A 12,618-nucleotide genomic window follows, 5' to 3' on the forward strand; every position below is an offset into this window, starting at 1 on the left:
CAAATCCCAAAATATCTGTCACATTGTGGAAGTACAAGAAGCCTGATGTTCACACTTACGAGGTTGATGAGCTGAGTGTGCACGATGTCTTCCACCAGGGCGGCGGTCTCGTGCAAGGGTCTTCGAGCGTCACCAAGGGCAAACCTGCAAGTCAAAAACATTTCAGAAAAATTATAACCCACTTTACCTTTCATGCTACGGATAGCACATTTTAAGCTCTTGACCAACATGTTTCGCAGTCACTATAAGTGAAACCTCAAAATCTTTAGATGAATAATCTAAAATAGATTCTGTTATTGCCATCCCAGCGAGTAAATGTTCATAAAATGGCAATTAACACACAGTTAAGCCCTCAATTGGGTAATAAAAAGGCATCACTCATTCATAGCAAAAGCTGACATTCATTACAGATGGCTTGAGTGTCCAATACAAGAGAGCTATTTACAAAATCTGAAGGCCTTTATTCACAGCTTTTCCCACACTGCAGCTGCCAAAGCTTCCCACATTGTGCTTAATATCGACACAACGGTTTCATCCAATAGTAGCGCAAACCACCGGATGGCCACAGACTCTTGCCTTTAAAAGACGAGAAGATGGGAACTTCCATGAGAAGCTCAACACTTCGATGGAAGAGGCTTCATCAACCAACATGTCTGGCTAGAAACAACAGCATTTCACAAAAATCCATGACAAATGATTTACGCTTATTTCATTAGAAGAAGAAAAAAGCCAATTTTCTTTAAGAAGTGACATAATTCTGGTCGAAAACCACACAAGTTATGTCTAAGAGAGTTTTATCATTGGCTTTTATCTATCTAGCTGATTGATTTCCCTCTACAAATTACACTTGCCAAATTTTAAGAGTATATGCAACATTGGCAAGATTAAAAATGCTAAAACTAGTGGCTAATTACATTTTCATTTACTTTATATGGTTGGGAGACACTTACTGTATAGAGTCACCTACTGCTCAAACTCTGGCTCCATGTGTCTGGTTAATAGATATCTCAACCATAACCGTCTCAATTAAATTTGATTGCATTTCTCTTTCTTTTTTTCTAAATGTATTTTAATCCAAATGCCTCCCAGAGGAAAAACTGTAATTTACTGCAGAGTTGTAATTTATTCCATTTGTTTAGTTACAAAGCATTTCAGCTCAAAACAGGACACTAGTAAGACAATATTGAGAGCATTTAGATACTTCAGACAGAATAAAATAAATAAATAAATAAATAAAATATATATTTTTTTTTAAATAATAAAAAAATAAAATAAAAAAAAAACAAATAAAAAAACAAAAAAAAACAAAAAAAAACAATAAAAAAACAAACAAATAAAATAAAATAAATAAATAAAATAAAATAAAATAAAATAAAACTCCGATCTGGACAGAAGCTTAAAAACACTTTAAAATGTATAAATAAAATAAATAAATAAATTAAGAAAATAAGAAAACTAATTAAAAAATAAAATAAATAAAATAATGCATGTTAATGTAAAATAATAAATGCTTTAGCCTAAAACGAAATAAGAAGGGAAGTTTCTGTCATCCCAATGACTTCTTCCCAATATTGGTATTTTACAAATACATTTGATACACAGATAAATTTGATATGTTTCTAATGTCACCATTAATGGACATTAATATGGATTTTGACATCATATATACAGTATTTATCATACATCTCTCTGGTATGTTTAATTCTGATTCATCAATGAGTTTGTTTGTTTCCTTGTTTTTTATTTGTTTCTCCATGCCAGCTTCTACGGCTATTTATTTTCATGACCTGATAAAATCTGATTTTGCTAAAAGCTCTAAAGCTATTTGGTTTTAACTTTGTTAAAAAAATAAAAAATCCAAAGTGTTAATTGAATAAAAAAAGGTTTGCTTTTTCTAAAGGATTTTGACAACAAAAACATGTTGGTGGATCTTCTAATATTAAAAGTTTGTGTGCCAATTGGTCAATCGGTCGGTCATTATTACAAAATAAACCCGTTGGTTTAGATGACCTGGGATGCGTTTCCCAAAAGCATCGTGAGCTAAGTTAATGACAGAGAGCATTGGATGCAATGGTCTTCACAATCAACTTGGGCTCATGATGCTTTTGGGAAACGCAGCCTTGTACATTATTATTTCTTACACAGTTTAGAATTTTTCCACTCAGTTAAAAGGAATGATAAGCACAGAATGATAAAGATAAAGCACAGATGAAGCTTTTACAGTTTGATAACTTTTATAGAAATGCTAATATTACTCAATATCTCCAAAATGAGTTGCGCAGCCATGATAATGCAAGCTGGATTTCAATGAAACTTCCCCCTGCATTTGAAATACCTTTGACCCCCTAGTACTGTAACTAACATCACAAGCGCTTAAACCGAGCCCAGCCTCACGATAAGAATCGAGTCCTTTCTCTAAGTGTGCACACATGATGCCAGACAGCATCATCAGTTTTGCTAAAATAAGCTGAATGTTTGGATAGAGATTTTGTGTTCAGAGTGCGCCGCCGATGTTTACACGCCTGCGGTGCGCTGACGGCCTCCTCCGCCTCTTTCCATCTCGCCAGCTGCCCGGATTTGCTTAGAAACAGAAAGAGCAATGTGACTGATGTAAACACATTGATTTGACAGTCCTGATTCCAGAAAACAATCAATGTTTAAATACAGTGCAGAGATCAGAGATGGTTACAGTAAACATCTTGTCCACAGGGACCCGGGGGCCAGACGTCTCTTACACTCTGTGACCGACGCGATACAGTGTGTCAACAGAGGAAACTAAAAGGAACAGCGGGACTAGCTTGAAAGATTAAAAAAAAGTTGAACCAGTTTACTTTCTCAATACACATTCCTGGGGCATCATGTATAAAACTTTGCACAGATTTCATCCTTAAAGTGTAGGCAGATTTCACGTACACACAAAAATTTTCAGATTTGTAAAACTATACGTACACCAGATCCTGTGCAACGTCACTGATCATTATTCGTGTGAAAATATTGCACCGATACTGCGCTTGTGTACCCGTCTCGTACTCGATAAAATGTTCTGTTACCATAAAACGATACCACACATCATGTAGTGTTTGTGTCCAGACAAAGAAAGACAACAACATAACAAACAGAGATATGGAGATATGAAATGAGGCGTTTATATTGCGCTTTATAATACGTACTACTGTAAATCCAAAGCGCTTTACAATCATATCAGGGGTCTCTCCTCAACCACCACCATATCAGAGATTTAAGATGTAATAAATGTATCTAATGTATGTAGTAGCTGATGAGTAAAGTACACAGAGTGGATTGAGCGTGCAGTCATATACACGTCCAAGCTTGTTGAGCACACATCAGTAACAATATATTTTAATACGCATAATTAAGCATGTAATAACTGAAGGAAACATCTTTTTGTTAAACGAATTAAGCCAACTAATATGATTCATATTCTTTTGGTTTCGCTACCCAATATTATAAAAATGGGCTATATTTAAATGATTTAAATAATATAATTATTTATTTAAATTATTATATTTAAAGGGATAGTTCACCAAAAATAAATTCTGCAATTAATTACAAACCCTCATGTCGTTCCAAACCCGTAAGACTTTTGTCAATCTTCAGAACACAAATGAAGATCTTTTTGATGAAATCTGAGAACTTTCTGACCCTCCATTGACAGCTACGCGAAACAAGTTCATAAAGAGATCATAAAACTAATCCATAATCCAGTTTAGTCCAATTTTCCGAAGAGACACAATCATTTTATATGATGCACAGATTCATATGGATTAGTTTTACGATCTCTTTATGAAACTTTTGAAGTATCAAAGTGGTAGTTGTGTAGGCTAGCTGCAATGCAGGGACAAAAAAGCTCTCAGAATTCATTAAAAATATCTTTATTTGTGTTCCAAAGAGGAACGAAAGTCTTACGGGTTTGGAACGACACAAGGGTGAGTAATTACTGACAGAATTTTCATTTTTGTATTTAAATATTACTGTAACGAGGTTTGTTGTGATGGGAAAAATGAGGCGGGAACCGGCGAAGGTTCACAAACTTTAATAATGGTAAAATAAACAAACAACAAACGAGAGTAAAGGCGACAGCACATCAATCTGATTCAATCAAGAATCCGGAAAAAATTGTATCAAGCAGCACAACTGTTTTCAACTGATAATAATAATAATGAATGTTTCTTGAGCTGCAAATCAGCATATGAGAATGATTTTTAGAGTTTCATATGACACTAAAAACTGAAGTAATGATGCTGAAAATTCAGCTTTGATCAAAATGTATTCAAATAGAAAACTCAGTTTAAATAATATTTCACAATATTACTGTTTTTACCACATTTTTGATCAAACAAATGTAGCCTTGGTGAGCATAAGAGACTTTTTTAATATATATTTCCTGCCAACTTTAATACTTGGGTTTAGGGTTTTGAATCAATAACTAACTCTAGTATGAAAAACAATGATAGTTATAGCACCAATAATTAAAACAACAGAACTATTCGCTTGTACTCACTTCATGGTGGCATCAGGTTTACATGTAATGATTCTAAATTTGAAACATCACAAAATCCCCAAAGTTATTGTTACATGGTTAACCGACACAATTATGATTGTGAATTCATTCAGCAGACGGCTGGATAAATCAAATTAGGGTTGTAACCAAAGTATGACTTGTTTTATATAAAAACAATTTGTGCTCTCTTAGTTGCATGTGCTCAGCCCTCGGGCAGCACACGCTGACTTCACTAACGTGGGCAGGGTTTTAGGATAATATTTTCATTTCACAACGTTAGAGTGTGTCTTACTTAGGTAGATAAAGAGAGTGGCTTTATCCCTGTTCAATCAGCAACTACTGTTATCCGAACCAAAGCACTGAATCAAGTCAATGAGGCAGTTTTAAGCCCAAGATAAACTGCAGAACGGCAAACTCTGTTTATATTTCAGGCTCTCTCGTGGGCCGTGGAGACGAGTGCAAGATCTGCATGGGGAGGAAGGAGAAACTGAGGATGGAGGAAGTTTCTAGACTGTAACGTGCCGTCCTTAAACACTGTCACGCAGTCTGGCTGTCTCACCTGGGCTCTGACATCACAACACCGTGAGAAAACATCCGCGTATCCTGGAAACAACTTCAGAACTTCAGAAAATAATACACTTTTTATAGATGTCCAGACCATTGACTCAAACTAACCACAGCCTTATTCTTCTGCAAAACAAGAAAAAATGGAATAAAATAAAAAGAATAGAATAGAATAGAATAGAATAGAATAGAATAGAATAGAATAGAATAGAATGAAACAGAATGAAACAGAATAAAATAAAATAAAATGAATAGAATAGAATAAAATAAAATAGAATTGACTAATATAGAATAAAATGAAATAGAATAAAATAATAAAATAAAAAGAATAATAGAATAAAATAAAAAATAGAACAGAATAAAATAAAATTAATATAAAATAAAATAATACATAACATTAAATCAAATAAAATAAAAATAATAAAATAAAATAAAATAGAAGAAAAAAAAATAGAATAGAAGAAAAAAATTATAATTATTAATTATTAATTATAATTAATTAAAAAATTATTTACTATTATAAAAAATTGTAGTCATGCATAAATTAAATACGGTAAATAAATACATGTATTTAAATATTATATTTTTGCATTACAGAGGATAATTTGTCACATTCTTAATGGTCTGAAAAGTAGGCCTAATTTTCCTTGTGCTAAATATAATTTCTTTTGATCCAGGGTGAATTGTGGTCTGGAAATGTACTGAGATTCACTCATAAGATATACAAGAAATCTACGTCTAGAATTTGACTTCCAACTGACAGTTTCAACAGTATCTGCAATTTTCATCAATGACTTCAACATTGGGTGGCTTTCACATGAGATCACAGCACAAGGAAAGCATCTAAATATTGTGGGTCACTTTAAAGACACTGAATGAAAAAAAAAAAAAGCCAGTGTTTAGCTACAGTATAAACCGGAAAAAGTGAATATTTCCTGTGTGTTTGTGTGTGTGTGTCTAATTTTGGCCTTAGAAACCTTTTAGTCCTTCTCCGGACCGTTCCATAACACTTTATGCAGGATTTTTCCACTTTGAAATGTATTTACAGCGTGTGTGTCTGCCGTGGAGTTTTCCAGGCTCAGAGGCGTTTATAGTGATAGGGTGGGGTTGTGCTGGACCTGGGCTATTTTCAGACAGAGGAGACGGCAAAACAGACGTCAAGTTTGATATGAGGGAATTGGAGTGCACAGACAGCGAGTTTTATGAGCTCTGAATTAGAGCAATGAGAAAGTCCAGATTATCTGCATGAAGCATAAAAGGGACACGCTTTAAAATTAACAGGAAGGCAAAATCGACATAATGACTTCATCAGTGCACGTTATTCTGTTCTGATTCTGAAATCATCATCCCTCTTACTTTTCAACTTCCCTTTAATCACCTGGCATTATTCTGCGATGTAACAGCCACTTTTCACAATCCTATTGGATAAAGGTAGCCTCTTTAGTCTTTTTTTCCCATATAAACACCCTGCTTCACTTAGAAAACCATCCAATTACAGAAATAAAATGGACTAAAATTTATTTTAATTTATTTTTTACACTTATAATTTAATTAAATAAATAAAAAATACAGTAATGATGCATAAATAAATTACTCAAAGTTAAATAATATTTTTGCTAAATCATTCCCGACACACAAACGAGTATGTGCAGCAGGGTATGATGTCTTTCTCTAAAGCTTTAAAAAAAAAAAAAAAAAAAAAATTATATATATATATATTTTTTTTTTTTTTTTTTTAAACATAATGTTAACATGATCTACTCAGCTTCTTTTTTTTTTCAGATTTGAGATTTGAGGCTTGTATTATTATTATTAGCACTGTGACTAGAGCGGTCTATGTTAACGTGTTAAAGGGTTAGTTCACCCAAAAATGAAATTCTGTCAGTAATTACTCACCCTCATGTTGATCCAACCCCGTAAGACTTTCGTTCATCTTCAGAACACAAATTAAGATATTTTTGATGAAATCTGAGAGCTGTCTCACTCCTCACATCCCAGAAAAGTTAGTAAAGACATCGTTAAAATAGTCCAAGTGACTACAGTGGCTCAACCTTAAGTTTATCAAGCGACGAGAATACTTTTTGTGTGCGAAAAAAATAAATAAAAAAAATAACGACTTTATTCAACTATTAATTTTCTTCTGTATGGCCTCTGACGCGAGTTCACCAGAGCGCCACGACTCGTGCGCAAGAACTGAGAAGATGACAAATAAATTACTGAAACACGCGAAATTGAAATCACGCAGTTAGATGATCTTCAAAGTCGAGAGCATCTACAATGCACCTGTAACCCTGGTAGGTGGAAATTCCTATTCAATCAAACCCTTTAACTCGATTTATCTTCTCTATTTGCGATCAGATCATTTTAAGCCGCTAAACTCCGGGAAAGTTTTCAGTCCAATAATCCAGTAAGTGAATGCATTCAAATCAGTGCTAATGTAAAAAGAGAACAGAGACTCACATTGCCTTTTCAGTGAATTATTCATTCCAGTGTCTGTTTCGAGCTCTGTCATATTCTGTGATGGTTACCGAAGAGCACCAGCCCTCACGCATTGCACGGTGTGTGAAAAACAGACTAAACATCAAAACATCCCACCGCTGTATGACCAGCAGTGTGCATTAATGTATGAATTATATGGACTCCTTATATCATTTGGTAATTTGGTGTCCTTTTGGAGTCTCCAAGTGTCCTTTTTTGGAAAGACACCTAAATTTACCTTTAAAAAAGCTTGCAGTTTTGTGATAATCACCTTTTCAATCTGACGGTTTACTTTGCTGGATATAGCAAATTATGACAAAATGAACATATTAATGAACATCCATTGTCTTTATGGACCTTGCTTTGTGCACTGGTGAGCAGTCATGTTGGAACAGGAATCGGGCCATCCCCAAACTGTTCCCACAAAGTTGGGAGCATGAAATTGTCCAAAATTTGTCTTGGTGTGCTGAAGCATTAAGAGTTCCTTTAACTGGAACTAACAACCCCACACCATAACCCCCCTCCACCAAACTTTACACTTGGCACAATGCAATCAGGCAAGTACCTTTCTCCTGGCAAACGCCAAACCCAGACTCGTCCATCGGATTGCCAGACAGAGAAGCGTGATTCATCACTCCAGAGAACTCGTCTCCACTGCTCTAGAGTGGCGGCGTGCTTTACACCACTGCATCCACGCATTGCACTTGGTGATGTAGGGCTTGGATGAAGCTGCCTGGCCATGGAAACCCATTCCATGAAGCTCTACACACTGTTCTTGAGCTAATCTGAAGACCACACAAAGTTTGGAGGTATGCTCCTCAGCATGCGCTGACCCCACTCTGTGATTTTATGTGGCCTACCACTTCGTGGCCGAGTTGCTGTTGTTCCCAATTGCTTCCCCTTTGTTATAATACCACTAACAGTTGACCGTGGAATATTTCGTAGTGAGGAAATTTCAGGAATGGACTTATTGCACAGGTGGCAACCTATCACGGTACCACGCTTGAATGCTTGAATTCACTGAGCTCCCGAGAGTGACCCATTCTTTCACAGATGTTTGTAGAAGCAGTCTGCATGCCTAGGTGCTTGATTTTATATAACTGTGGCCATGGAAGTGATTGGAACAGCCGAAGTCAATGATTTGGAGGGGTGTCCCAATACTTTTGGCAATATAGTGTGTGTGTATATATATATATATATATATATATATATATATATATATATATATACACACACACACACACACACACACACACACACACACCGATCACACAAATTCTAAACTCAACCATCGGGACACAGAGAGACAAAACATCTCTGAACATGCTTAGATTTGAATGGAGGTGAATGGAGAGCAAAGTCTATGTGACCTTTCATCTCATCTCACATTTAAGTGAAACCTCGCTGACTGCTTCTTTATGGCCGTACACACATCACTCTAATGGACACACTCCGTGCTCTGTTTCTACCCGTCAAATGACACAAAAGCTCTGAATGTTTGTTTAAAAATCTGTGAAGTTGCTGGCAGACACTGTCTGGTAAAATAAACAGTTGTGGCAGCTCCAGTCGTAAGTGAAAGCACAGTTTGTTATTTTGTTCAATGCATTGGCAAGCGTTATTGAGACCTTCAACACTTATTACCGACCGCTTATTTGACTTCGTCCAAACAAATACAGCCATTTCATGTACGATCGAGGAACACGTTTCTGAAATATTCACAGTGGACATGTTTCAAACACAGGTCAAATAGACAAAAGTGGAATGTTCTAGAATCACTCAAATGTTACTTTAGATCCTTCATTAACCATCAAACAAGTTCAAAATCGCAAAAAGCTTTGTATAGACGTTTAGTAAGAAAAAAAAAAGCGAAATAATGTACAGCTATTTCTTCGAAGCACAATTCTGAAGTAGTCACAATGTTTGAGTACAAAAATGATCCACTTCTTTTAAATCATTTTGAATCAAACGCATTTAATAATGAAAAATAAAATGTGCAATGATGACAGTATAAAAAGAGACCAGGGTTAAATGTCCTATGCATATTGATTGAACAATATTTTGTATTGTTAAACTCAATTCTGCAGATTTAATGCCATTCAACATGCCCTAGAAAGACTGAAAACAGCAATTGAACAGAACAAATGGCACAGTCTACGATTCCTGTGTTGAGGTCTGAGTGATCAAGAACACAGATCATTCATCCTAAGAAACCCAAGGCCAAAAGAAACTGGCAGGACACTTTCATTTGAGGTAAAAGTTGCTGAAAAGCACCTGGAGCTGAGTGCTGGACAACACGTGAACCCCGCTGCACTCGGCACAAAGCCCCGGAGAGTTCCTTTATCACAAACACATGCGACCCGCAAATCACAGTTTCTGCTGCCACCACGTAATGAAGATAAGTGAGTGATTATTGACGTGTGCCTTTTCCCTCGCTCCTAATCACATTTAAACCTCTTAGGTTTGGGGAGAGATAGGAGCAGGAGTCTAAGAAGTTGAAAGGGGTTTGTGCTAAAACTGAGAGAGTGTCATGGACATTTTTTGGATCCCATTAGGCTTTGTTACTCTAGAGAGATGCTCGGTATGACAGGTTTATTTTTGAACAACTAAAAACTTTGTAATAATTATTTAACAATGGAGACGATGGACAGTCCATGGCTGCCCCAGAATTATATCTACAGAGCTAAATTTCATCTGCAGTTCTTGGGCAGGAAGAAAGGAAACATAGGAGCATATTGCAGAGTTAAGTCATTAATCAATTAATAGCATACATAACAAACCTAACATTTAAACATTTCTTTACATTTCAAAAAATACAATAGCACAAAGACATGATGTAGTGTGTAATAAAGCTGTTTGTGAATGTATCAAAGATCAAACTGCACGAGTTGTTGTCTCCTAAAAGAACAAATCGATTCTAAACTGCCGAAACGAGTCGTCATTATTTCCAGTTTCACTTCCTGTTAAATACCTAATGTAAAAAAATTCCATAATGCCAGGCTTTGGTCTTCATTGGATGCACACGAACAATGTCTACTTTGACCTGCCCTCAAACACTATAGCTGAGGCTGGAAGACTTTTTATTCACGTTGGCGAAATTTGAAAATTTGTCGTTTTCTGCGCTACAAATCCACTTTCCATGAACTTCAAAAGGATGAGGACTCGCGCTGGAATTGATAAGGGAAAAACTAGTGCCATTGTTACTGTTCACATAACCGTGTATATACAACGCTGAAGAAGCCTCCAGAGCTGAAATTCAGATATATTAGTTTCCGACACGCGCTGTAAGCAGTAACCAGTCACAACAGACTCGGCCATCCCACCAATCAGAGCAGAGGAGGCTCGGGGAACAGAGGGATTTAGAGGGACTGAATCTTCGAACAAACCGTTTTCAGACTCTTTGAGAAATGAAGTGATGTGCAACGTATATTATGAGAAAATTAAAGTGTTTTTTGACCTTGGATGAATGTAAACCAGTTTTAGGAGAAACAAAACAAAATTAGAAATCTGTAAAATAGCATAACAAGGGTACTTTAAATAAATAAATAAACTGCTGAAAATGAAAATGAATGAATGAATGAATGAATGAATGAATGAATGGACAAAACAACTAACATATGAATGAATGAATGAATGAATGAATAACAAAACAACTAAGAATGAACGAATGAATGAATGAATGAATGAATGAATGAATGAATGAATGAATGAATGAATGAATGAATGGACACTGCGGGTGCGTCTTAACCAGCTCCCTATAGCTCCCGAGCTTGTAAATCAGTGTATCGTGTACATGATTCCAGGCACTGGTAAGGAACCTGGTTCACTACACATTGGGACACGGATTACTCAATTTCCGGAGACGTGATTACGTAAACGTGCAATGTTGTAGAACGTTCCCGTTGGTGTTATTTTTTAAGCTGTTTTACATATTGTTCTGTTACATATCTTTACAACATTTTAGCCGAATATTAATTACAAGTGTTAACCAGATGTGTTGACTACCTGTCTAGCGATGTTCGTTTATGCTGACATATAATAAAAACAGTTTGTCTTTTCATTTGTCTTTTCATAGGTCAGACAAATAGAATGAGCCGACTCATTCGGTCTATTGAGTCGGCTTGTGCGTTTTATGTTTCAATCTATAGTGTTTCATCGTCATCTAATGGCCTGGCAGAAGAATGCAGCGTTTTTAGCCGTTTTCGGTGGGTTCCATCATGTGAATGGAGATGGTTTTGAAACGGAAAACTAAAAAGCAAAAACTTCTCCGTTTTACACAGTCATTGTCTAGCCTTGTTTGTTTATGTTGGAAGTTATGTACTCTATGAATGTACTCCAAGAAGGACTTTCCTGTGTTTTTGGATTTCTGGTCCTGTGGAGTAAGATAAGCGACTGTTGACTTTGTGTTTAAGGTACTCTCCTGAGATATTACCTTTTTAGTTTTGGCTGCATTGACAAATGCCATCCTGTATTTTCCTGTGAAGTGAGAGAGTGAGAAAAAACTTTTAACTTTAAAAAATAATAATAAAAAAATAAAAAATGAATGAATGAGTGAATAAATAACTGAATGAAAAAGTAATCTTCATAAGAGAACTTATTAAGCACACATAGAGCACATGTGATCATGAGTTTCCGTTGGCTTTAAGTATTTTTTGGCTCCTAGCACATGTAATGTGTTTGTTTTCCGACATGTCAAAAAGCTAAACTTCTTTGTGTGCAATGCCAATTAAACAAATAGAATCATACCTATTGGAAATGTCAACCTCAGTGAAAGCTCTGGATCTCATCTGTTTGCTTACATTCTGGTGCAGCGATGTCAAAATTGCACTGTAAACCAACATCTGCAATATAATTCAAATGCACTGCTGACTAAACTACTGTAAATACTGAGAGGAGACACTGACACACACTCACACTAACTCAGTGACAGACGTGTCTGAAGATGGCACCAATAAAATTCAACAGCAGACAGCATGAGCTCATGATGTTTGCTGTCGGCCCACATGCAAAACACAAAATAACAAGAGAGTTTAACCAGCAGTCAACTACAAAATAAC

At 35.8% G+C, this 12,618-nt stretch overlaps 1 protein-coding gene across 2 annotated transcripts in view; it reads right to left on the reverse strand.

Annotated features, from left to right (window-relative positions):
* The window catches only part of supt3h (SPT3 homolog, SAGA and STAGA complex component), a 124,181-nt gene that overhangs the window by 62,621 nt on the left and 48,942 nt on the right, over positions 1–12,618 (reverse strand). For both annotated transcript variants that reach the window (XM_084097647.1, XM_084097648.1), the window contains exon 3: positions 60–144. In XM_084097647.1, the coding sequence (XP_083953773.1) occupies positions 60–144 (85 nt within the window). The remainder of the gene's footprint in view (positions 1–59; positions 145–12,618) is intronic.

Source organism: Abramis brama, assembly GCF_963993115.1.
Source record: "Abramis brama genome assembly, chromosome: 21".
Lineage (NCBI taxonomy): Eukaryota > Metazoa > Chordata > Actinopteri > Cypriniformes > Leuciscidae > Abramis > Abramis brama.